The following is a 27,731-nucleotide window of genomic DNA, read 5'->3' on the forward strand; positions in this document are numbered from 1 at the left end:
GAAGTTTTTAATGTCTGACACTGTATTGTTTTTAATATTTGGTTGGAAGCCACCCAGAGTGGTTGGGGAAACCTAGCCAGATGGGCAGGGTATAAATAAAAAAATATTATTATCCTTATATGCACACTTAAAAGTAAACATTTTCATCTATCAAAGGTGAAGTGTGCTCCCTCTTTTAATTTAGAAAGAAGTGCCCCGCCATTATTAGGTTTGAGGAACACTGCCTGATATAACAACCCACCCACTCTATATGTCAAGCATTTAGGTCAGGCATCCCGAACCTTCTATCCTTCAGATGTTTTGGGCTACAATTCCCATCATCCCTGACCACTGGTCCTGTTAGCTAGGGATCATCCATCTAAAATGAGTAAATGCACACAAATTTGGAGCCTACCTTATTTTAGCTGGGACAGGAGGTGGGGAGTCTTCATGCTGCTACATTACCCTCCCCACCCCAGTTGTGCTTCTGACACAGTGGGTCATACAGCATCATCAGTTGTTATTCGGCATCACTCACCCATTGGGGGAGGGGGAATTCATAGGCAATGTCAATACAACCAAGGTTACAATGGTCAAAACATGAAATAAGGACTTCCCATGGGGTGTATTGTTCAATTCCAAAAAGGCACGCACACACACACACCCTCTTAGCCAGAAACTACAGTAATTTAACTTACATTAGGGTGAAAGTTTGTAACATTCAAATCAAGCACCAGTGGTACAGCCATTGACTGCAGTAATTACCATTTTTTGGTTTATACAAAGAGAAAGAGAGAGAGTCTTGCTAAATAATGCTAACATTCTTGGAGAAATGGATCAGCAGCTAGGTTAATTAATGCCTCTTACTGAGTATAAGCATTCCTGCCTCTGCCAGGGCAGAAGATCCTGAGAGGTAGAGATGTGCTTGTTTGGCTAATAGTCCCCATATTTTCAGTTTTTGGTCTGAAGACACAGTGATGTGGAGGAAGATCTAGATGGGACTGATTCTAATTAAGGGTGCTTTGGATGTGGTGACTATTACATGAGTTTCCTAGTTGCAGTGCGAACATTTATCTATGCTGATGTTAATGTTATGTTTTCCCAGTAACTCTTAAATGCCTTGGCTTTTCTTTTTTCCTGAACACAAAAAGAATGTCTCGTAGCACTTTAAAGATAAACAAATTATATAATGGCCTAAGTGTTGGTGGTGTATATTAGAGAGTGAGGTGAGAAGGAAATTAAATGAATGCAATAAAAGGTAAAGATAAAGGGACCCCTGACCATTAGGTCCAGTTGTGACCGACTCTGGGGTTGTGGCGCTCATCTCGCTTTATTGGCCGAGGAAGCCGGCGTATAGCTTCCGGGTCATGTGGCCAGCATGACTAAGCCGCTTCTGGCGAACCAGAGCAGTGCATGGAATCTCTGTTTACCTTCCCACTGGAGTGGTACCTATTTATCTACTTGCACTTTGACGTGCTTTTGAACTGCAAGGTTGGCAGGAGCAGAGACCGAGCAACGGGAGCTCACCCCGTTGCGGGGATTCGAACCACCGACCTTCTGATCGGCAAGTCCTAGGCTGTGTGGTTTAACCCACAGCGCCACCCGCATCCCTTCAATGAATGCAATACTGCCTGGGAATTGCACCATCGACTTGAGCAGTTCTCAATAAACATAGGTTGCAAGGTCCTCTGCCCTATCTTTTCAGGTGTTATACTGTGGTTAATGCTTAAAGTGTTATACTTAAGAACATCACCAGGGCCTGCCCCTATATCACAGGTCTGGGGCCTGAAATCTCAAGGTCTGGGATGTTCTTGACCTGGCAACTCGATGTACTATATCAGTGGTGGCGAACCTATGGCTCGCATGCCAGAGGGGGCACTCGGAGCCCTCTCTGTGGGTACGCACGCACACCATCACCCCAGCACACAGCCGGCAGAAGGTGAGGGCAGTGCGCCGAGTCCTCAGCTCAACTTGGGCAGCTGGAGCACCATGTACACGGCAGGAAACAGTGCAGCAGGAGCGGGATGTGATGCCCATCAGGGAGCCGATTCTTTGACCGAAGTTCATTGCACCCAATTGCGCTGAGGATATTGTAGCAATTAGTATTTTGTGTGAGTGGGTTGCAATTATTATACTGGGCTCTCAGTTTCAGATGCCACACAAGCAGGATAGGAAAGAGCCAAAATCCCCAAACTGGCCCGTCTGCTGTAGTGCCTTTAGGGCTCCTTTTGCTCAGCCGCTCAGCGTGGGATGCCCAGACTGAGAAGGTGCACTCATGGCCAGGGAGGCACAAAGGGAAGGGCTGGGTGGGGCATTGGTCCCATTCGGGTATGTGATGCTATCCCCAAGCAGGCACTCATGTTGTTTTCAGAAGCTGGGTTTGGATCCTGGGACTTGTGTCTGAGTAGAAGCGCCTCGGATGGGGCATTGGAGGGTGCAAAACAGAGCCACAACCCCCAGGGTGTGCGTTGTGCGTTTTCCCTTGGTGAGCTTCCACTGTGGGTGGAACACAGCGCTCTGCATGTGCTCAGAGGCGTGCTGCCACATTGGTGGGCTGCTGAGAGTTCTGAGCAGCTGCCTTCCTCCTCCTCCTGCGAGGTTGAGGCTTTACACACCCTCCGGCCATGCTGGACACCCTGCATAGGGGCTGGTCAGGGCTGGGCGAGGGAGCAGGGCTAGCATGTGGGGCAGCCCCCAGGGCCCTTTCAGGAAATGGTGACATGATGGGGGGGCCCTCCGCTCTGCACGTGTTCAGAGGGCCACGCCAAAAACACTTGCTCACTCAGGCTGGAGCTTAGAAGCAGAGAATCCTTAAGTGTGGAATTCTCTTCCAAATAACTTTAAGTCAACGAAGGCACTTGGGAATTGCTTTCCTTACTTAGTTTGGATCATCTTAATGCAAACTTTTACAAGTTGTTTGTATCACTGAAAGCTCTATTGCTATGTTTTTCTTTTAAGACAAAATATGTCTATGTGTGAGTTGTTGTTTTCTAAACTAAAACCTCAGTATTCAGGTTAAATTGCAGGGTTGGCACTTTGCGATAAATAAGTGGGTTTGGGGTTGGGTTGGTCTATAAAAGGTTCGCCATCACTGTACTATATGAATATTATGTCCAAAATCCGAAAAAGATGCAAGTGACCTTAAAGGGTTACGAACGCTATCTATCAATCTTTCCATATGCCTATCTCTCTAACAGCTTGGGAAGATCAATACTGTGACCAAACATTTTATTGTACTTGTACTGAATTTTGGAAGGACTTCCAGGGGCCAGACAGCACAGCTTGTGGTGGGGTAAGATCTGGCCTATCCCAGAATAGTGGCATACAGTTCATAAGATGTGTCCCTTTCATTTGTATGCCAGCATGGCTTTGCAAAATAGTTAAATGAACATTGTTTCCATTTTATGAGGCAAGGGAAAAAATTGAGCAGCCTGTCAATGGGTACTAGAAGCAAGCTGTACTGGTTGAATGCTAGGGCTATAATTTTTCATTATTTTTCATACTTTTATAAGAAAAAAAAACTTGTTCCTTTTCCCTTATGGGGTTCCCAAGAGCCCATATAGAATCCTTATATAGGTTTCTCTATCAGTAGGAGAAAATAACAGAGGCCAACCAGGGAATATTGAGAAGCAAAGCGGCTTGTAAGCGTGATCTTTATTAAACTGTTGCTAGAGGGTCCCCCACTCACCCCACACAGGGAGGGAGGAGGAACCCAGAATATTGGTGTGCAAGCTCTTATATGTTGTTGTTGTTTAGTTGTTTAGTCGTGTCCGACTCTTCATGACCCCATGGACCAGAGCACGCCAGGCACTCCTGTCTTCCACAGTTTGGTCAGACGCATGTTTGTAGCTTCGAGAACACTGTCCAACCATCTCGTCCTCTGTCTTCCCCTTCTTCTTGTGCCCTCAATCTTTCCCAACATCAGGGTCTTTTCCAGGGAGTCTTCTCTTCTCACGAGGTGGCCAAAGTATTGGAGCCTCAGCTTCACGACCTGTCCTTCCAGTGAGCACTCAGGGCTGATTTCCTTAAGAATGGATACTTTCAGTGAATGGATACATACATCACTGAAGGGGCGGTCTACAGCGGAAACCTGTCTGCCAGGATACCTGATAATGGTCACTGATTGCTTTTAGCTTGGGCAACCTGGCCATTCTTTTGTGATGGTAAATACTCAGTTCCTGAATCCAGGTCACAGGCTCACCCTATTCACACACAGATTTGCCCTTAAGACAGGATTTGTGAGCAAAGAGACAATGGGGAGGTTTTTCCATTTCCTTCCTCCTTGCAGAGAAACATTTGAGGTCAGTTTGGGAAAGTCAAAATGGTTTCAGGACTGTTTTTCTGTACTGTTTCAGACCTGTGGTTCATATATTTATGTATGCGTTTGGTACATTTATGAACATTTATTTTAATTTCTATTTAATTTCTATTATCCTAGACCTATCTATTTAATTTCTATTATCTTAGACCTTATAATTCTCATAACAATACCATGAAACTAGCCACAGATCTGACTAAATGTAGGCTCCTCAGATGAGTTTTTGACAGGCAAAAGTGTAAGTAACCAGCAAGTTATAACTCCAGGGGACGTCATTCATTTGTATACCATTGATTTCACTTAAGGCAAATGTGTTTGAGATTGCAATTTGTGGGATACAAGTTAACCTTTAAGAGATAAGGACAACTGGGATTTGTGCAAAATTGCTCATGAAGCAAGAGTCTAACCTCGGTCTTCTCAGTCACTCAAGTGACTGTAATATAACAAGCATTCGATGAATGTATATTCTTTATGAATGATTAAACCCAGAGAACCAAAAGTAGTACAGTTGCATGCCCTAGCTTTAATGGTCCTTTGCAGCTTAAATTTGGAAGCTAATGCAAGGTTGATTTAACCTCCTAGAAAATATAATCCAGGATGCTTTGAAGCAGATTGGATTTTCCTGGTATTACCCCCTTAAAAACAACAATCATACACACGTTGTTTTGTGAAGTAATAAAAGTAGTATATACTCACATAATCTTGGTCTTGAAGCATCAGTTACAGGAGCAAAATGAAAGACAGGTTTATAACTACTGTGTAAGTTACAAAAGTACAAAATGTTAATTCAAGAACGGTGTCTGAACTCTGCATGTCTGTGTGGGCATCTTGGAAGTGCTGTGGAGAAAGAGGAGGCTGTCCAGGCAGGAAGGAAAGAAGGATGTAGTGTTACAGCTTCCTGTCAAGATAGACAAAGGTAGTGATCTCAGAGTCCTCTCTAGCAAATTTTACAAGAAAGTTCTGTGAGCCTTAGCCCCTTCATGTGCCCACCGGGCAAAGCATGAATTGTTGGTTTGACTTCAATAATGTCCCATAATGACAACATTCTTTCTTTGATTTTTGTCCATAACATGTGGTATTCAGGAATGTGTTTCCTTTGAATATGGAAGTGCTCATGGCTAATATGTCTTTGATTGAGTGACATCCCTATCATGGCATATGGCGTTCTTCTTCTATGAAGTTGTCTCAAGGTTTTTTTTTTTAAAAAATGCAATTTAAACTAGTAGCTATCCTCACATCCTGTGCAGGTGAAGATCACTTAAAACCACCTTTCTTATGTGAATTTGCAGATTCCTGCTCTGAGGACGATTATTAGGAAGCTTGAAGGAAGCAAACAGAGTTTTGATATTACTAGTGATATTGTGTGTTAGTGTAACCCAGGGCCAGCCCACCCATGAGGCAAAGTGAGGGAACCACCTCAGGTGGCAAGATCCACGGGGGCAGCAGATCCCAATATAGATCTTTCTTTCCCCTTGTTTCTAATGGGTGCCATTTTGTGGTTCGCCTCAGGTGCCAAAATATCTTGGGCCTGCCCTGGTGCAACCCTATGCATATTTACTCATTAGTTAGAGCCGCTCTATGTTGCTAACTCCCAAATAACTGGTTACCAATTAGCTATTGGGCTAAGTTCAAGGTGTATAAAGTCATATACACCTCAGGAGTAGAATAAAATAATAATAATAATAATAATAATAATAATAATAATAATAATAATAATTTTTTATTTATATTCCGCCCTTCCCGGTTCAGGAAACCTGGCTCAGGGCAGCTAACAACAAATTTAAAACACTTAATTGATGCTACAAAAAAAAAACCCAGCATAAAATACAGTATAAAGCGTAAATAACAATAAAATCAAGAATCAAAAATCAATTTAAGGGGAAAATCCATCCAATAAACATTAGATCATCACCAGGCCTAGCTGGCTAAATTAGTCCCCCTTGGGCCAGCGAGGAGACCAGGGAAGAACCAGCTGTGGGATCCATTATGCAATCACTGCGTTCTGAAGTGGAGGGCCTTCTGATGATACCATCTTATCAGGAGGTCTATTCCACACAACAGAGGTCTGAGCCCTAGGGCTTGCCGATTAGAAGGTTGGCGGTTCGAATCCCTGTGACGGGGTGAGCTCCCATTGTTCAGTCCCTGCTCCTGCCAACCTAGCAGTTCAAAAGTACATCAAAGTGCAAGTAGATAAATAGGTACCGCTCTGGCGGGAAGGTAAACGGCGTTTCTGTGCACTGCTCTGGTTTTGCCAGAAGCGGCTTAGTCATGCTGGCCACATGACCTGGAAGCTGTCTGTGGACAAACGCCAGCTCCCTCGGCCAGTAAAGCGAGATGAGCACCACAACTCCAGAGTTGTCCGTGACTGGACTTAATGGTCAGGGGTCCCTTTGGCTTTTTACCTACCCTTTGGAATTTGCTCCCCTTGACTATTAGATAGGTGCCATCACAATTGTCTCTCTGGTGCCTGCTGAAGCCCTTCCTATTTCAGCAAGTCTTTTAAGTTGAGATCTCTCCCAGTCTGCACCTGTCCTGGAATTGTGTTGTTTTTTTTAATGTCTCATTTTTAAGGTGTTTCAGTTGTTTTATTTCTTGTCATTTGCTGCCCTGGACTTCTTTGGGGGGAAGGGTAAGGTATGATTTAAAAAGATACAAAAAGCAAATGTGCTCAGGATTGCAGCCTACATTTTGTCTAAAGCCCATTTCAAGGCAGTTTTTTGGAAGTTCCTGCTTTTGACAGAACATCTAAGAAATTTCTAAGGCTGCAAAACAATAACTCAACAACAACTTGATGCATAGGAAAACTTGTCAGGACAGTTCCATACAGTAGCAAAGTGTATTTGGCCTTTGGGGCTGAGTGAAAAGTTAACTGTAGGATGGGCTACCTTACTTCCACAAGAAGGAAAAGAGAACGCCCTGTTGTTGTTACTGTTCAGGTGTATTTAGGCCTCAATTATAATTATACTAAAATAATTTATATTCATCCATAAGACTTGAGGTCTCTTCTTTCTGGAAGCCCAAGGTGGGTGATTCTGTCAGTTCTGGTTTCTCTCAGTTTCTCATATTTTTTCCAACCTTAAGTTCACTTCTCCACATTTCCACATCAGTTAGCATTAAAAAAGAAAAAATCCTCATGGAAATTCATCAGAATTTCAGTGCAAATTTCTCCAAATCTATAGCTGTTTCCATGCCATTTCCCCTAATGTATGCATTTTTGCAAAGCTATTTTTTCTAATGTAATGCATTTTTTAAATTCTAGTTTCACAAATACATATATTTTATGCACACCTCACCCCATCAGATGCATTTTAGACATATTATTTGGCTGGATAATTGCATTGCAAAATTCGGAGAAGTATGAATTTCAATTAGGGACTCTGTTTTGGTTCTCATATTGTGTCGGACAGTGTGAATCAGGTAGATGCACTTTCAAATGAGAGCTGAATCAAATTTTGCCCCTTCCCCAACTGAAGGCCAGTTCTGGCTCTCTATTGCAACACACACAGCCCTCCAAATAGTGCGACAAAACTTTGAAACAGACAATGGCTTATTAGCAAGGGGCGAGAGACAAGTTTTCACAAGAGCAGGTAAGCTGTAAATAAGGATTTGTTATGTTCATGCATGAGAAGAAATAGGAGGCACTGGTCTTGCTGAAGGATGCTAGTACAGTATGGGCTTCTAGGGATTTTAACAACTGCTCTGCAAAAACTAATCTTGTTACACTTGATAAGAGTGTGTGGCTGACTTGGCTTCCTTCCTAAAGCAAGAGAAGGCCTGCAATGCCATTATTTTCACTCTTCATTACTTCGGGAACATTGCTCACACTTTAGCAAACCTCTCTTTTATCTAAAGCTGAGAAGATTTATCCCCCTGGGTTTGCCTCTCAATCACCAGAGGCAGATTTTTTAAAAAAAGAAGAAAGAGGAGGAAAGTCATCTTCTACCTCTGGAACCCGATAAAAACAACATTTTAAAAGCTTCACTAAACCCACAAATGGAAAGCATGTTGCTGACATTAATAAATTAATTCCCAAGAATGGTTTATTTAAGGGGGGAGCACAGAAACATAGAGCATACCCTCCAACATTTCTTAGGTGAAAATAGGGGCATCCTATTCTATAGTAACAATAATTTTATTACTTGTACCCAACCCATCAAACTGGGTTGTCCCAGCCACTCTGGGCAGCTTCCAACATATATAAAAACATAATAAAACATTAAATATTTTAAAACTTCCCTATACAGATGTCTTCTAAAAGTTGTATAGTTAATCTCCTTGGCTTGGGAGTTTCATAACCCCATACCCTCCAACTTTTTTCTTATGAAAATAGGGACACCCTAAAGGGAGGCAGTGGCACCGTGGTCTAAACCACTGAGCCTCGGGCTTTCTGATCCGAAGGTCAGCGGTTTGAATCCCCACGACGGGGTGAGCTCCCATTGCTCGGTTCCTGCTCCTGCCAAGCTAGCAGTTCGAAAGCACGTCAAAGTGCAAGTAGATAAATAGGCACCCTCTAGCAGGAAGGTAAACGGTGTTTCTGTGCGCTGCTCTGACTTTGCCAGAAGCGGCTTAGTCATGCTGGCCACATGACCAGGAAAAACTATCTGCGGACAAACGCCGGCTCCCTTGGCCTGTAAAGCAAAATGAGCGCCGCAACCCCAGAGTCGTCTGTGACTTGACTTAACTGTCAGGGGTCCTTTACCTTTTTAAAGACCAGTAGGATAAATCGGAAACTGGGATGGCTTCTGTAAATCTGGGACTTTCCCTGGGAAATAAGGGCAGTGGGGGGTCTGACAGAATGCTTAAGGGTTTACATAATAAATGCCTTTAGAGGTGATTTAAAAGATGGCTGCGAAGGAGAAGATTCTGAGAAATTCTAAAGGAAGCAAAAAGTATCAATCTAGTTTGGGAACCTGGTTCTAGAAATGGCCAAGCAGCAGGGATCAGCAAACCTTTTCAGCAGGGGGCTGGTCCACTGTCCCTCAGACCTTGTGGGGGGCCAGACTATATTTTGAAGGGGGGGAAATGAACAAATTCCTATGCCCCACAAATAACCCAGAGATGCATTTTAAATAAAAGCACACATTCTACTCATGTAAAAACACACTGATTCCTGGACCGTCCACGGGCCAGATTTAGAAGGCGATTGGGCCGGATCTGGCCCTCGGGCCTTAGTTTGCCTACCCATGAGCTAGATGCTTGAAAGCAACCCATAAGCAGGGAATGAATGGAGCAAACCTGTCAACATTTTGATACTCACGGAGTCATATTTTGATGTGTGGATAGTTTAGTATACATGCATAGGCAAGAACCTATATTATTCTGGTAGGATTTTTGCAACTCTGAGTATGACTCAACTCAGTGTTTTTTTTAGGGGTACTCTCATTTAGACTCAAGAAAACCACCATTTTATAGTTCAAATTGGGGAAAATAAATACAGTAAATGGACAAATGGACAAAGATTCACAAAATGTTCAGGTGTATGAGTCCTGTGCCACCCAAGAAAAAAAAGCACTGACTCAATTCATATGTGCTTTTCATCACTTGATGAGTGCAACTTTATAGAGAGAAGATCACAAAGTAAATTTCTACACAAATTTATCCGACTCTGAGTATGGCTTGGTTGTCTATAACTCAGTATATTTTATTTTTAGTAGACTTGCACAGCAAATAGGACTTGGAAAATTAAAGATTTGGGTAACATGGATTTAAACTCAAACCTTTTGAGGGAAATTATAATCAAGTGGATATCCTGGTTGTTTTTCATATATATATATATATATAAAGTATAGTGTTTTCAATAGCATTTTGAATGACCATTAACACTAAGTCCAAAGGGTCCTGCACCACATTCTTTTATAATTAATAGTTTTACGTATGATACCACCTTTTTAATTTATGCTATCTTTTTTCTACTCATTTATCTACTTATTTGGACAAAAGCCATCTGGATATTTGATTTATTATGCACCATATAGTACTAGATTCTACCAGGTTACAGCCAAGCCTGCACTATTTGACACCACTCATTTCAAGGTCCAGGAAAGAAAGATATGAGAAAATGCTGCATACCCACACTAATCAATTTTCTTGTGTTAACTCTATGGATTTGAACTAAAACAGGAGAGACCCATTAGTCATCATTATAATTTAATGGCCTGGAACATTTTGAGTCAATAAGCGCACAGAAGAGTAAACTCTGCCTATTATTGCACTCTTGTAATTTAGAAAGTGACATGATCTTTTCATGAAAAGTTAATTTTAAAAGTTCAGTGTTTCATGTCTGAGGCACATTTCCCAGTGAAAGCAACCATAAAATTTCAGGTTTCGATGCTCTGCCAGTATGTAATGCATCTAGATTTTCCTATTAGCAAAAGCGTAGCTCCAATGGAAAATAATACCTCTTTGGGATGTATCCTAATTATGTGGCTTGTGGGGAAAGGGAAAGCTATACCTTCCAAGTTATAAGGGCAACCCAATAATCAAAAGGCACATGTACAGAGTTTTTGCAATTTTCCAGCCTTAATTTCAAGAGGCTGTAAACAACCACTTTCCTGAATCCAGCAGTTGCCAGAACCAGGTCTATAAGGTCCACACCAGTCTAATTTTGGCTACAATGGAGTCCTTACACTTTCAATGTGTCAGAAAAGCCAAAAAGTCCCGTGGCAGCTTAAAGACCAACACATCTATAGTTGTAGGTGTGGGGTAGGGTCTACTCAGGGGCTATACTTGAAGGAGCGTCTCCACCCCCATCATTCAGCCCAGGCATTGAGATCCAGCTCCAAGGGCCTTCTGGCAGTTCCCTCAGTGTGAGAAACAAAGCTACAGGGAACCAAGCAGAGGGCCTTCTCAGAAGTGGTGCCCGCCCTGTGGAACGCCCTCCCATCAGATGTCAAAGAGATAAATAACTACCTGACATTTAGAAGACATCTGAAGGCAGCCCTGTTTAGGGAATTTTTAAATGTGTGACATTTTAATGTATTTTTAATCTTTGTTGGAAGCCGCCCAGAGTGGCTGGGGAAGTCCAGCCAGATGGGCGGGATACAAATAATAATAATAATAATAATAATAATAATAATAATAATAATAATAATAATAATTAATTACTACTACTACTACTACTACTTCATATCACACATGCAGGGGTTGTCTGACTGGTTTTATATAGATGATTCCCCCCCCCCCTTTACGGTGGGCAATTCCAATAAAACATACGTCAGCCATCATCAGTCTGGTGCCCACCAGAAGCATTGAACTGCAACTTCCCTCCGCCCCAGCTACCATGTCTGTGCTGGCTGGAACTGATAGGAGTTGCAGTCCAAACACCTGGAGGTCACCAGGTTAGGTGGAGGCGCATAACATCATAGCTGTCAACTTACAGATTTGAAAATAAGGGACCAGCAGCCTTGAAAATAAGGGATCAGCAGCCAAAATAAGGGATTTTAGTCATCCACCAGCCAAACGAAACCTCAAGTGGTGGTTCCCACAGTGCAGCAACCCAGCAAAGGGGATGCAGCAAGGAAAACCACCGTCACCTCTCTGCAGGGAAGTGCTAAGCAAAGGCGAGTCCCCAGGCAGCGCGGCCGATTTGATCGGCACAAGGCATGCAAGCTCCACCCCCCAGTCGTTCTTAGACTCCTTGTTGGGTGAGCAACACAGTTGGAGCCTCCCTCCTCCCTGGCCGGCAGGGAGGGAGGGAGAGGAGCTGCTTCCTTTGAAACCTGGGAAATTTAAGGGACATCATCAATACGGGACAGCAGCGGGAAACGCCGCTGGGATAAGGAGTTTCCTGCCAAATAAGGGACAGCTGACAGCTATGCATAACATTCCTCACCAGAGCACAAATGAATGAAAGGCAAAGCAGGCCGAGAAGAACAGCAAATGCTTTGCCACAAATGCATTTTTTAAAAACACATTTAAGGTGTTTATTTTTGCCTCAGCTGACTGCTATGGTGCTGCATTTGCAATTCTTCCATAGTTATTTGCGACACTTCCTTAGGGATACCAGAGTCAAACATTTCCAGAATGTTATGTTGTATGATAAAGAAAAATCAGTGCAATTCAAAGGAATTAAACATATGTTAGGGCTGCCATATGTTCAGATTTTTTTCCATAAATTAAAAAAATTACAGTTTTGAGGACGGGTGTGTATAATATAATTTTGGGGGTCTCCTGGTTTTTACTTTTTGAAATATGGCAACCCTAACTGTGTTCCAGGGAATCCTATGTTTTCTTAGATTTAAAATCTTATCAGGGGTTCCTCAGAGAGAAGATTAGTAATGGCTGACAAGGGCGAAGGGCAGGTAATAATTACTAGGTAAAAAGGTAAAGGACCCCTGGATGGTTAAGTCCAGTCAAAGGGGACTATGGGGTTGTGGCGCTCATCTCACTTTCAGGCTGAGGGAGCTGGCGTTTCTCCACAGACAGCTTTCCGGGTCATTTGGACAGCATGACTAAACCACTTCTGGTGCAATGGAACACCGTGATGGAAACCAGAGCACACAGAAATGCCATTTACCTTCCTGCCGCAGTGGTACCTATTTATCTACTTGCACTGGTGTGCTTTCAAACTGTTGTTGTTGTTATTTAAATCTTATTTTACAGTGTGCAGTCACAGGGGGCCATTAGTTGTGTTCTAGGCTATGTTCTTCCTTTACACAAAGCAATGGTGAGATCCAACAGCTACAACCAGATCTGGCATGAAAATGTGCTGGAGGTGGCTCAGCAGAAGAAAATGTTCCCTGAAGATAGAAACTCTGAGAACCGCTGAAGCTGGAAGGCCTGAGCAAAATTATTAATAGTTATTCTTTGTTCCTTAGGCAGCAAAAAAAGCTTAACTGTTCCTCCTGCTGCATTTCCAGAACACCACAAATGTATTCAGATTTTATGATGAGTCTTGTTCATTATGTATTATGGAGCCCTGCCTGGGTCAATCAGTTTCCTGCAGTCAATCCACTTATATTTTATCCCCATGATTTTTTAATATTATGAATATCCTGCCCAGAGGAAGTGCAATAATCCTATTTATTGAACTCTAGTGGGTTTTTGTTTTGTCCTGTCTATAATGGAGCAATAGTCAGGAGACCTAAAGCTACTATATCTTGAATATTTTTGTGTCGGGAATGTGCGTAGATAAAAGTGGCATTCATTGTCAAGTTCAAGTTCCCAGCAGGAGCCTGATACAAATGATTATAATTGGTAGTGCCCTATTTAGGTGTGAATTAGTGGGAAGTTTTTCTTCATCAATAGATTCACTAGAGAAAAGGCTATCACACGGCAAGACTTCATTAAATAAATGGCATGCTGTTCCAGTTTCAAGTTAACCACTGCATTTTTTTATTATACCAAGGAAAATTTGTGTTTCTCGATGCAACTACATTACAATGGCTTGTTACATTCTTAACTTGAGTTTATTGCGTGGACAGGCGGAGTCCCCCAAACCCTGGGCAGCCCCATGTGGAATAACGACTCAAGACAACATGCTATGAGATTAAAATTGGCCATAACTTTATTATGTTTCAGATGTGAGTAGACCTTGGCTCAGGCATTGGGCGTTTAGCCCTCCCAGTCCCCCACCAGGGATCTGGGGAACATCAGGGTTATCCAGAGTGTGGGGGGGATGGGCTGGCTCTGGAGAACATATGCTCAAGTAGAGAGCCCACCCCCATTATGTCGCTGTCACAGGGGAGAGCAATGCCAACCCCTTGATGTACGGCCAAAGCCTCCCCTCAAGCAACCCCTTTAACGGGGAAGCCTGGTATCGCTGGTGCAAAGAGAAGGTGGCGTTAATCACCGCTACACGCCACCCCCATTTAGGGAAGATAGACTGAAGGTTTCCGCCCAAGGCCTGATACTGCCAAAGTTGTGATGTTTTGCTACGGGAAAGGCAAACCTGCCAATGCAGGAGAATTCCTTTCCGGACCTTCAACAGCGACCTTGACGTAGCAGCACCCACGTACCTGTGGAGAAAAGGTTAACTTGCAAAAGAAGTCTTAACTGAGGGTGGGTAGGGTAGGAGAAGCTCTGGAGCCAACTGCTTTGCAGGTAAGATCCTCCCCCTATTGTTTGGGCAGGGTGGTCCCTCCCCCTACCTTGCCTGATCAACTTGGCAATGCCTCCCCAGGCAGGATTGGTCAACTGGCTGAGGTAGGCGGAGACCTCCAGGTATCCCATCTGGGGAAGGCGAAGCCAAGCCTGTGCTAATGGTGCCGCATAGGGTCCAGGGGGCTGCTCATGACCACGCAAAGGGCGCCCCCTATTTAATGTGGGGAGCGACCATTCTTACAGCTGCCTTTCTATCACTGCTGACTTTGGAGAGCCAGGGTATTAGAAGGGCTCCATGGGCCGGATTGTGCGCAGATGGGATTTTTGGCACTGCAGAAGGGAGTCCCCGTGCCGCGTTACGCCAGTTTAGCACAGCGCACGGGGACTTGCCGAGCGGGCAGCTCAGTTCAGGGGTGGCTCGTGGGCCAGTTAAATGACCCCCGGGGGCCGCTTGTGGCCCATGGACCTTAGGTTGCCTACCCCTGATTTAGACCAAGCCAAGACACATCTGGGGCTTCTTTTTGGCTACATAGGTACCATATTTTCCGCTCTATAAGACGCACCAGACCACAAGACGCACCTAGTTTTTGGAGGAGGAAAACAAGAAAAAATATATTCTGAATCTCAGAAGCCAGAACAGCAAGAGGGATCGCTGCGCGGTGAAAGCAGCAATCCCTCTTGCTGTTCTGGCTTCTGGGATAGCTGCGCAGCCTGCGTTCACTCCATAAGATGCAGACACATTTCCCCTTACTTTTTAGGAGGGAAAAAGTGAGTCTTAAAGAGCAAAAAATACGGTAACTTGTAGGAGGCAGCCAACCATACTGATCCTCATAGAATTGAGAATCAAACAGGAAGTAAAACTGCAGAGGGTGAGATTTGAAGAGATTACATGGGGGATCGAAGGAAATAGAGATGAAGGGTTTGCAAAAAAAGAGAGGCCCAAATTAAAAGCTGTGTTTTAAAATGTGAATGCATGGGCAGAAAAGGTGACTCAAGTAGAATCTAATTCGAGCAGTAAGGAAGGTTAAGGGGCAGGTAGGAAACATAGATGGTAATCTTAGATTTAATTAGGCAATTGATACTCACGGTGTGGCCTGTAGAGAGGAAAGTGTTGAGAAAGAAGGGGATATTAAGGAGTCAGATTATGAAGTGTAAGAAGCTGAAAGGGAAGATGAAGAGAAAGACGAAGGTAGTGAAGAAAAGACAGTGCCAGTCCAGAATGCTTTGCTGCCTGAGGTGGAGACCCCTGTTTTAAGGCCAATATTTTAAAGCATTGCTTCAGCTTTAAGACACCAGTTCTTGCCTTCATCTGGCTCCAACGTACCACTACCTGGAAAAGGTCACTTCACCTTACAGAATCAACCATTAAAAATAGTATAAAATGATCTGAAATGATGGTGGAAAATATCAAACAGGCTTCTACCATGCCTCTATACCAGAGTTGGTAGCCTATTGCCTTCCACATGTAGCTGAACACCAGCTGCTATCAGCCTTACATCCAGTGATCAAGGGTGATGGGAATTGTAGTCCCACCAAATCCAGAGAGCCCAAACTTAGCTGTCCTTGCTCTAGAAAATGGAATCAAATGGCTTTGATGAAAAGTTTCTGATCTATAACCTGCAATTTCCTAAATCTCACAAATGACTTTCCAGAAGGTATTATGTTAGCACCTTGACTACCATACATAGAGTCTTTATTCTCCACACACCAACATACTTTGTTTAAAATTGCAGTGTGCAAACCAAAGCATGTCTACTGAGCGGTAAATCTCATTGAATTCAGTGCAACTTATTCCAGTGTAAGAATACCCAACACTGCAATCTTAAAGTGAAGTCTGTGCAAATACTACATCACCTGTTCTACCACTATTTTCTATTTTTGTAAACCATATTTTAAATTAATTTTTCTGATAAATTACAACTATTTTCTTAAGCTGGTTAGATTCACTTACCAGAAGGTAAGTTCCATTGAATCGAAGAAGGACTTACACCTGAGTAAACATGCATAGGGAGCATGCACTTTGCTTATATCCCAAGCACACATTGGATATGGATTAGATATGGTGGTGATGTATGAAGCACAGCACCATTTTACATTTGGGCAAAAATCTTGCTAGGAATGTCTACCTCTGTTAAATCAGTCACTGATGATTTTAGATAGGATTCCACTAGTGCAGAATGCCTATTCTTTCTTAACCTTTGCAAATCTCCCCATGCTTATTTACATTGCAACGTATGGGTTATTTGTATCTCTTTTGGTTTTGCTATTTCAAATGCATGTCAGAGACAAACACTGTATCTATTATCATTCCTTGTTTTGGATCAGAATTTCCTATCTAGCATGTTGCAATATATTGTCTTGACAGCCCTGACAAGTTTGCCCCAATATACTGGCTAGCTTTGGGACATGTATGAAACCGGCTGAATAGCAAGCATTCCATGTTTTACTAGGTAGCTGTGTACAGTTTTTTGACAAATGAGGAGGATTCGCCAAATCATTATATCAAGCAATCATGCCATCTGTTGTGTCAGTCCAAGCTCTTTTAGCATTTATTTCTATTGAACTTTAAAAAAAAAATGGGCTGCCACTTAAAAGCTTAAAAGGGAGCCAGTGTGGTTTAGTGGTTAAGAGCGTTAGACTTGTAATCTGGTGAACCGGGTTCGCGTCTCCGCTCCTCCACATGCAGCTGCTGGGTGACCTTGGGCTAGTCACACTTCTCTGAAGTCTCTCAGCCCCACTCACCTCACAGAGTGTTTGTTGTGGGGGAGGAAGGGAAAGGAGGTTGTTAGCCGCTTTGAGACTCCTTAGGGTAGTGATAAAGCGGGATATCAAATCCAAACTCCTCTTCTTCTTCTTCTTCTTCTTCTTCTTCTTCTTCTTCTTCTTATTATTATTATTATTATTATTATTAAAGGCTGGGCATGGAAGGAATAGCATAACAAAATGTGTGTCAGAAAATATCTTCATACGTTTTGAATTCTCCACCATCCCCACCCATACACGCCCTCCCATCAGATGTCAAAGAAATAAACAACTACCGGTGTCTGACTTTTAGAAGACATCTGAAGGCAGCTCTGTTTATGGAAGTTTTTAATGTTTGATGTTTTATTTTGTTTTTAATATTCTGTCGGGAGCCGCCCAGAGACTACATACTACATCATCATCAGTAATATATTCCTCCTGAGTTTGGGTCTGGCTTATACAGTGGTACCTCCGGTTAATAACTTAATTTGTTCTGGAGGTTCATTCTTAACCTGAAACTGTTCTTAACCTGAGATACCACTTTAGCTAATGGGGCCTCCCACGGCGGCCGCAGCGCAATTTCTGTTCTCATCCTGAAGCAAAGTTCTTAACCCGAGGTACTATTTCTGAGTCTGTAACCTGAAGCATCTGTAACCTGAGGTACCACTGTAATGGCCTGCAATGTTACCACAACTACTCCTTTTCTCCACCCCACAGCTCCCTCAGCTCTCAGCAGTGGTCATAATAGGAAAGGTTCACAGGGAGACTCTGTTGAAGCTTTGATACTTTTCTGAAGCCTGTGCAGCAGACTCCAGAACAACAGGTACCATGGGAAATGTAGTTCCCAAAACCTAGTCAGGAACCAATGGAACTACATTTTCCATGGCAGTTGCAGCAGCATCTAGGCCAGGTCCTAATGGAGACCTAGTGTGAGCATCCGCCACACAGGAAAAAAAACCCAACAGTATGAAGGGGTGATGGATGAATCCTGTGTTTGTGTAAGCCAGGCTTCCTCAACTCCCATGATTCCTAGCTAGCAGGACTAGTGGTCAATGATGATGGGAAATGTAGTCTCAAAACATCTGAAGGGCCGAGTTTGAGGAAGCCTGGTGTAAGTGTTTAGAGGCATATAGGTCCTTGTTCACATTGAATAGTTCATATACGTAACAATTAAGTGTACGTGAATATGAAGTTCACTCTCACCATGTGTATAAGCTACACGCTTCCAAAGGATGTAAAACATTTGGCCTTCAGTTACAGTTTAATGGCTCCTTAGAAAACTGATAAGAAATCTCAACCAAGAATACATCCTCTGCTAATGTATTCATGTTAGCTTCATGGCGGTGGAGCCCATTCCTAATCTGAAAACTTAATCCTTCTAAAATTATATACCCATTTTAATTATCCAAGCCTTTTTTTTTAAAAAAAAAAAAAAAAGATCAGGTTTTATTTTTAATGGTATCACTTTTGATGTTTTATAGCCCCTCAACACATTCCAAGCCATTTCATATCGGTGTGCTGCAAAAATTCACATTAAAAATATGTTGCCAACATACTGCTTTTCACCTGCTCCATTGCAAACATGGTACAAATATTGAAGATTAGATTGGATAGGATTTTGGAAACAGAAGCCTTCATCTGCCTGAATAGTTTAAATGAACACAGCTTCTTCTTGCATCCTGATTTGTTGTATTTATACCACACCGTTTTTCCTCCAAGGAGCCATCCATGGTTATCCCCTTCCTCATGTGATTCCCCCACAACATCCCTGTTGTGACTGGCCCAAGATAAGGAAGTTTCATAACTGATCAGGTAATTGAACCCTGCTCTCCCAGGTCCTACTCTGACACTTTAACCACTATGTTGTTGTTGTTTAGTCGTGTCCGACTCTTTGTGACCCCATGGATCAGAGCACGCCAGGCACTTCTGTCTTCCACTGCCTCCCGCAGTTTGGTCAAACTCATGCTGGTAGCTTCAAGAACACTATCCAACCATCTCGTCCTCTGTCATCCCCTTCTCTTTGTGCCCTCCATCTTTCCCAACATCAGGGTTTTTTCCAGGGAGTCTTCTCTTCTCATGAGGTGGCCAAAGTATTGGAGCCTCAGCTTCAGGATCTGTCCTTCCAGTGAGCACTCAGGGCTGATTTCCTTCAGAATGGATAGGTTTGATCTTCTTGCAGTCCATGGGACCCTCAAGAGTCTCCTCCAGCACCATAATTCAAAAGCATCAATTCTTCGGCGATCAGCCTTCTTTATGGTCCAGCTCTCACTTCCATACATCACTACTGGGAAAACCATAGCACTATACCGCAGTGCTTCAAATTGAACAGTCATAGACACTTAAGGTAATAGCATGCACACACTCTCTGCACATTCCTGCAGTCATTCCACCACATATGTGGATGCAAGTATAAGCACACTCAATGCTCACGGTTGATGGATAGTTAAAGATAGGAAAAGCAAGAGAATCACCCTTTCCTCTTTTCCCCAATGCCCTTTGCCAGCTGTTTCTTTAACTTGGAGATAATAACAACACAGTGGTACCTTGGTTCTCAAATGCCTTGGTTCTCAAACAACTTGGAACCCAAACACTGCAAACCCGGAAATAAGTGTTCCGGTTTGCAAACTTTTCAAACATGCTCCATTTTGAGTGAGACGCTTCCATTTTGAGTGTTACACTGAAGTCTGTCTGTTTTTGCGGCTTTTTTGTTTGGTTTTTGTGACTGTGTGGAACCCAGTTCAGCTACTGATTGTGTGACAGCAGTACATTTTTTTTATTGCATTCCTTTTATGGATCAACGGTCTTGTAAGATGTTAAATTGCTGTTTTAGGGGTTGTTTTTAAAAGTCTGGGGCGGATTAATCCATTTTGCATTACTTTCTATGGGAAAGCGCACCTTGGTTTTGGAACGGACTTTTGGAACAGATTGTGTTTGAGAACCAAGGTACCACTGTAATAATTTCTGCCGGCTGTGCTAGAATGACCAGTGTGTGCTAAACTAATTTCCTGTGTGTCTTTGTCTAGGTGTTAAGGGACAGCTAAGAGAATGAAGACTCTAAGTCCCCAGCGGAAGCATGATATGGCGATGCAGTGCTGGTGCTGAATTGTTCTCTCTGATGGCTCTATGGGAGTGGATAGCCCTGAGTCTTCATTGCTGGGTTTTAATGGTCGCTGCTGCTTCGGATCAGCATGCCACAAGCCCCTTCGACTGGCTCCTTTCAGATAAGGGACCCTTCCACCGCTCTCCGGAATACACAGATTTCGTGGACAGAAGCCGACAGGGATTTAGCACAAGATACAAGATTTACAGGTATGAAACAAAAGGGATGGTGATTTCAGAGGGTGCTCTTCTGGGAACTGTGCACTTTAAGAAAAGAAAATAAATCACAGATGGGGCGAACCAATGGGTAGTTCTAGTTTCATTCCAAAAATATACACCAAGGTTCCGTTTCATGTTGGGAATAGCTGTGCTGCCTATTGAAAGTGAAAGGAGGTGATTGATTAAAGCGAGATCTGAAGGTGACCACCTGTTGACAAAATCTTTCAGCTTTGTTGAAAAGCTAATTTTAACTCCTGGTTTTAGCTCAGCTTGCATTTTCTTCCTGAATTGCAGGAGATTAATGAGACACAGTTCAGAGGTAGAGTACGCATGTTTACATGTACAGCATTCCCAGAATCATGGAAATGTCAAGTTAGAAGGGACCCCAGAGGTCTTCTATTGCAGCCCATGGCAATGTAGGTGCCAATGGAGGCTTCCCTTGAAATGTAAATAGAGACAGTTTTTGTCAGGACTGTGGTGGAGAATGAGGTTAAATTTCCCCATCCTCACTCCCAAGGTTCTATGGCCAATATTTGCATAACAAATACAAACAAACATGAATGGCTTTCAGATAAGCATCACCTGATGAATATCTGCCTGCCTTGCACTCACCTGATAAAGTGCAGAAGCCCTGAAAGAAAAAAGAAAAAAGGCCCTTCAGCAAGAATTAATGTGTTTGCCTTAATTACATAGTCTCCTCAGAAAATGAGAATATTAATGATGCATCCTGTGTGTTGTTTTGATGAGAATGAATAATATAAATAGTGAACCACGCTTTATACATTAAAAGTGTTATATACATTAGCAATAATAAATGCTATGAAAGGATCTGGGCTTTAAAAAGAGAAAACTATGACAAGTAGGAGGGATGTCTTTAATTATTGACCCTGGCGGACTCCTCTTTGCCAGTCAAAATAAGGAGCTGCAACTATAGAGCGTGGAAGAAACAGATTGGCAATTTCTGTCACTTGACCAATTTATGGCCGTGAAATCATTTGAACAGGTGGTCCTTTATTTGCTTCAGATTGTTTTGCTGTCATTCCAGCTTTTTCAGGGTCCATACTAAGGGGCACACTCTTGCCTTTTCATCCTGTTTGTGGCTCCATGCAAATTGATGCTGGTTCTTAAATAAGAGGTTTGGGGAGAAGGTCTGAAGTTTGTTTTGTGTTATGAATATTTATTTTCCTGTGCTGCTTCTCTGTGCACCAGAGGGCACTGTGTTGCAGGTCAATTTTGCATTAGTTTGTGTTGCCGTAGGCCAAAGCATTGTGAGGTCTGTTGCACATTAAGTGTGATGATGAAATATGCATTGGGGGTGTTTGGTGAGCTCAACGGATCAGAGGAGACGATTGCTATTAGCCGGGGTTTAAAAGCCAGCTGTCAATGCCAATCATCTATTTATTTATTTTGGCAGGGGAGGGGAAAATAAAAGCAATAATATATAAAGCCCGAGTCAGCATATTTTACTCCCCTTTCTTTTTATATTGCTCAACGAAACAGAAATATATCCATTGCAAAAGGCAACAAGAATGATTCCCATTGCTTCTGGTTTCAGTACTGTTAACCATGTCTGAAAGGACCACACACTGCATTCTGCATTCTAGGGTCTATATCACTGCTGCTTCTTATACCCCACAAAAAGCTGCCTCTGAAAATTGCAGAACCGTCCAGAATAATAGAGAGCTGCAACCAAAGGGAGAATCAGTTCGTGGATGTGTTTACATGCACACCTGACCACATGCACAGAAACTCTTTGGGGCAATTTGTACAGCAGGAAGCTTGTGTGCAGCTAGGGAAAACCTATACACATTGATTAAACACTATATGGAGAGGGGGAAGAAGATAGAGGTACAAGGTGGACGCGGGTTATTTTTCCCCTTTCAAGTTGGTCACATGGGGATTCTAGTTAAATGTTGCCAAGGTGCAAGACCTTGTGTGAAGAGCTTCACAGTGAATGAGTGTGAGGATTTTTAAAAAAGAGCTTTGAAGGGGAAATGTCCCATTGCCACCTTTTAATAAGGTAAGCACAACACAAACAACCAATATTTATTTCATTTTCTTCACATGCGGTTTCAATGCACTACACCCAGTTGAACTGCCAGAAAAGTAGTGTGTGAAAAGTTTGGCATAGCACGAGACTTCACCGTTTTTCCCTCCAGCAATGTTCTAACTCCCACTTCAACTCTTGGCTAGTTTTCCTTGTATATGTATTATTTACACTTGCACCGTACCCTCCAACATTTCTCTGATGAAAATAGGAACATCCTAAGGAAAAGCGGGACATTCTGGGATCAAATCAGAAACTGGGACAGTTTCTGTAAATTAGGGACACCCCTGGAAAATAGGGACACTAGGGGTCTGTTGCACCTGCCCCGCCTTTTGGCCTGTTTTGTTCATTTCTGATTCCTATAATTTGCTCAGTTCTCCCCTTTCCTCATGGTGTTTGTGTGTGTATGTGTTTAATATATATTTCTTTTCTGCTTTAAGTTACCATTGTTGGGGGCCAGACTTTGGAGACTCCTATTAAAGCTGATGTTTTAATTCATCCACAACTATAAGTTTCTGCAAGTAAAGTTTTTGAATGTTAAAGTTTGGACATTGGTTTAATTTCCAAAGAAGGGTGTCAGTCATATATATGATTTGAGCTTCTTAGCTGTGATTTTGCTACCCTTCCTTCAACACATCCCATACTCCAGATCTGTTCTTTCAGAGAATGTACAACTTCACCCAGACTGGATACTTCGGGGCCACCTCTGGACTATTCTAGGTTTCTTCAGGGTCTCAGTTGTACTGGAGATTCCTGTAGGGTTGCAGGCTTTTTTCTCAGACGTTGCCTTCCCTTGGTCTGAATTAGGTAGGATCCTGAGATCCAAATTGGGTGGGTTCTGTGATGCTTTAGGGTTAGAGCAGGGAAGGAAGTCTTCCAAAGTCATTGTAGGCTCATTGAACAAAACCAGATCCTTGCAAATTATCCAGTCTAACCATAATATAGCTGATTGTCCTAATGTTTGCTGAAAAGACTTTTTTCCTTATTCCCTCCATTCTATTGAAATTTCATTGACTGAAATGGAAAGCTGTAGGAAAACAGCATAGGCACGAAGCTGAGAATGTCAGATAATGGTGAGTAACAGATAGTAGTGATTAACAGTGCTAGGAAGGGCACTGCAGTTTATCATGTGAACTCGACAAATGTAATTGAGAGAGGAAGGAATAATATAACTGCTACAGGCTTACTGGGAAAGCAAACTCTACTCGGTCTATGCATTGAAAAGAGGAGTGTTAATGTATTTTGAGGCTGCCCTGGGAAACAGCTAACTTCTCCTGTGGCTGACTATGCATTGCATTCCATTTATGGGGCCACTGTGAGAATCAAGATTATAAATGTGCTTGAAGGGAAACCTGTTCAGTTTTCACCAGAGCTTCCTCAGTTAGGGAATAAATAGCAGAAACAGTCCCATCTGCTTTTCCCACCAATTTTTCAGCAATCCGTAAATTGCTTTTGGCTAGCGTCAAAATGGGCTGCTTTCCTATAGAGATTTGTTTCTGTGGGCGAAAAGGTAATATAGTCAGGGGCCATCATCACTCTCCTGAAAGGAAGATCCTTCCGTTGAATGCAGAATGCTCTCATTTCAAATTGATTCTGTCACACATCAGAACGCATGGAAAACTCATTCTCCAGGAAGCTTGTGGAGAATGTTGAAGATGTGAGGGTCTCTTCTGACATTACTGTTGTGGCAGAGAAGCTGCTGTAGGATGGCGTCTTCCTGATTCATAAAGGTTATATTGGGAACTCTGGCACATGCAATAGCAGCTCCTTCCCATGCCAGCTTCCCCCACCCCCTGAAACCAGATCAATACTGACTGTAAAACCATAAGAAGATGCCTACTGGATCCAACCCAAGGCCTATCTAACTCAGCACCCCATTTTCCAGTGGCCTATGGGAAATCCACAATCAGGACATTGGTACAATAGCACCCCGACCACTTGTGATTCCTCAGCAAGTGGTATTCAAAGGCCTGGTGCCTCTGATCCTGGAACTAATATATAGCCATCATGTCTAGTGACAACTGATAGCTTTACCGTCCACAAATTTGTCTAATCCCCTTTAAAAGCTAAGTTGGTGGCTATCGCCCATCTTGTAGTGATATAAGAAGTGATAACTTGTGATGCTGGAAGCAAAAATGCTGTAGTAGATATGGATTGTCAAGGAGCTGTCAAGGAGCCAGATCATCTGCAGGGCACACACACACACACACACGGCATGGAAGGCAAATAGCTTTTTCTTAGCAGAAAAAACAACATCAATGTCCCTGGTTCATCTTAACAATGAAGGCATTGCTGAAACTAACCTCTAGGCATGTCCCTGCCCTCTACTCTCTCACTCTGGATCCCTACCAAGCAGATGAAGGCCATTGAAGGGGTGAGCTCTTCCTCTGGGCCTGTCTGGCATGTTGCTCAACAACATGCTGGACCGTCCTTGAGCAGGAAGTCAGGGAAGAGAATCTGTAGGACTGGGACTGTCTGCATGCACACTGTGACTGTGAGCTTCTATTCCTGTCCTGGAAGGTCCTCCATCTCCTGACCCCCCCTTTATGTCTCAGGTCTCTGGCTTCTATTTTCAGCTCATCCCTTCTGCTGACTGCTCCTCTGTGTCCCACCACCAGGCTCTAAGGTGTCGTCTTCATAGCCCTCCCTGGGGGGGGGGGGGGCTCTTGGGAGGCAGATTCCCACAAGTCTTCTTCATCCAAATTAAATGGCAAATTAAATTTTGTGAATATATAAATCTGGCAAGACGCACAGCATTCATAAGGGGACAATCGAAGCAGAAATTATTAAAAGAATGGGGATGTGCTAAAGAGTCTATGAAAAAACATTGTTCTGGAGTCAGCAAAGCGGTATGTAATGAATGATGCTTTACAGGATTAAAGAAAAAGAAAAATGGTGTAAAAAAGTACAAAGATGGAAGTAATCTACATTAGACACAACAATTTAGTAACAGGAAAAATTTTGAGGTCTTAGAACAAAGGAAGGAAGTCAATATGTGTATATGTATGTAATGACTAGATTAGAATGATGAAATGGTTTTATTTGTAGATGTGTGCTTTTTCTTTTGTTTTCTTTTTTGTGTTCTGTTTTTCTTTCTTGTTTGTATAGTATTTTGGATTCAATGTTTGTAATATTTGGTATAATTTTGCATTGTAAATTATATATATATATCTATATATATGCAGGTTTTGGTGTCCTCGGGTGTCTTCCCGTGTAAAAGTTGGGGTGTCTAGGCGACGTTTCGACGAGGTCTCACTCGTCATCTTCTTTGAAGATGACGAGTGAGACCTCGTCGAAACGTCGCCTAGACACCCCAACTTTTACACGGGAAGACACCCGAGGACACCAAAACCTGCATTCCTGTACCCGTGAAAATCTACGAAAGCATCTATATATCTATATCTATATCTATATCTATATCTATATCTATATCTATATCTATATCTATATATATATATATATATATATATATATATATATATATATATATATATGTCTTCTTAATCCAGCCAGTCCAAGCCCTCCCTGAGGGTGGGGGGCTCTTGGGCTGGTGACTCCCACCACTCCACATTGAGCCAGTTCCTGACATGGACCTACCAAGGTCATGTCTGACACCCACGGTCCACCACCAAGGTCATGTTCCTACAAGACTCAATATGACTACTGACACATTTATAATAGGCCTCTCGGGTATTATTAAAATGTAAGCATGTTGGATGAGTGGCACCAGTAGGGGTGAAGCCATTTGCCTCAGGTGGCAGATGCAAACCCCTCACCCTGCCGTTGTGCCATTATCACACCCATCTGGGCTTCACCCGTGTTGCTACCACTGCTCTGTTGCCCTCCTCAACACTGCTGCAGTGTCATGGCCGCAGCATGGGCGCAGCAGGTGAAGTTGGGATGACAGGACTGGCAGCAATGCAAGCATGACAACAGGGCGCCAGGAACCCAGCCTCCAACTCGACAACACAGGGAGCGTAGTTAGTTAGAAAGAATGATTTATTGCTCAAGTACACAGATAACTCTGGGCGGCATTAACCCAACTGCCACAATCGTGAATTGTGATGACTCTTCTGAAGATTCACTCCCCTTATGCCAATCTAAATGGAACGTATGACCTTTACATCTCTGCTTCCACCTCCTGTCAAACACCCTCCCCCAGCAACAACTCCGTGGGCTCATTGGATTCCCTCCAATTTCTTCCTGAGAAGACGGACTTTCGGTCTTCTCTTCTTCTCCTGCTTCCTCCCCCTGAGAGGCCTGGCGGAGATTCTGCTCACTTGAGATACTTCCCTTGGCAATCTGCATTCCTAACGGCAGGGAAGTTGGACCTCGGCTAAGCTCCCCTTTTCTTGTTGTTGTTGTTTAGTCATTTAGTCATGTCCGACTCCATGGACCAGAGCATGCCAGGCACTTCTGTCTTCCACTGCCTCCCGCAGTTTGGTCAAACTCATGTTGGTAACTTCGAGAACACTGTCCAACCATCTCATCCTCTGTCGTCCCCTTCTCCTTGTGCCCTCCATCTTTCTCAACATCAGGGTCTTTTCCAGTGAGTCTTCTCTGCTCATGGGGTGGCCAAAGTACTGGAGCCTCAGCTTCAGGATCTGTCCTTCCAGTGAGCACTCAGGGCTGATTTCCTTCAGAATGGAGAGGTTTGATCTTCTTGCAGTCCATGGGACTCTCAAGAGTCTCCTCCAGCACCATAATTCAAAAGCATCAATTCTTGGCAATCAGCCTTCTTTATGGTCCAGCTCTCACTTCCATACATCGAAACTGGGAAAACCATAGATTTTAACTATATGGACCTTTGTCGGCAAGGTGATGTCTCTGCTTTTTAAGACTTTCTAGGCTTGTCATTGCTTTTCTCCCAAGAAGCAGACATCTTTTAATTTCATGACTGCTATCACCATCTGCAGTGATCACACAGCCCAATTGCCTACTTCCTTCCTTGGAAGCTGGCTGGGCTGGCTCATTCATGACACCAGGGCAGGGCAGTAGTTGTCTGGATCTGCAAGGGTGCAGTGTGGGGCCTTTTACCTACAGCAGCAAAACATATTGAGCTGCCCCTGGGCATCAGACCACCCTCAGTGCAAGGTCTGAAGTGGTCTTGTAAGCATGTTCACTTGAACATGTTTGCAAACCTCCCTACAATGAAAAATTGCAGCCTTCAATCATGAAGAGGCTTGTAGGTGTGTTCAGTGGAACATAATTATAAGATCCTTTCAGATTTTGCTGCTGAATGTTGTGAGATTAGAGGTGGAGAGGGTCGTGCTGTCATACACATCC

General features: G+C 43.1%; 1 protein-coding gene and 1 long non-coding RNA gene across 3 annotated transcripts in view; one reads left to right on the forward strand and one right to left on the reverse strand.

Moving 5' to 3' along the window:
* Nucleotides 1–27,731, reverse strand: part of LOC309371915 — a 399,586-nt gene that overhangs the window by 87,592 nt on the left and 284,263 nt on the right. The gene's annotated exons all lie outside the window — the stretch shown is intronic.
* Nucleotides 1–27,731, forward strand: part of BRINP3 (BMP/retinoic acid inducible neural specific 3) — a 264,203-nt gene that overhangs the window by 12,579 nt on the left and 223,893 nt on the right. For both annotated transcript variants that reach the window (XM_081914847.1, XM_081914848.1), the window contains exon 2: nucleotides 20,104–20,389. In XM_081914847.1, the coding sequence (XP_081770973.1) occupies nucleotides 20,154–20,389 (236 nt within the window). In that variant the 5' untranslated portion in view covers nucleotides 20,104–20,153. The remainder of the gene's footprint in view (nucleotides 1–20,103; nucleotides 20,390–27,731) is intronic.

This window comes from Podarcis melisellensis, assembly GCF_964234715.1.
Source record: "Podarcis melisellensis genome assembly, chromosome: 6".
NCBI lineage: Eukaryota > Metazoa > Chordata > Lepidosauria > Squamata > Lacertidae > Podarcis > Podarcis melisellensis.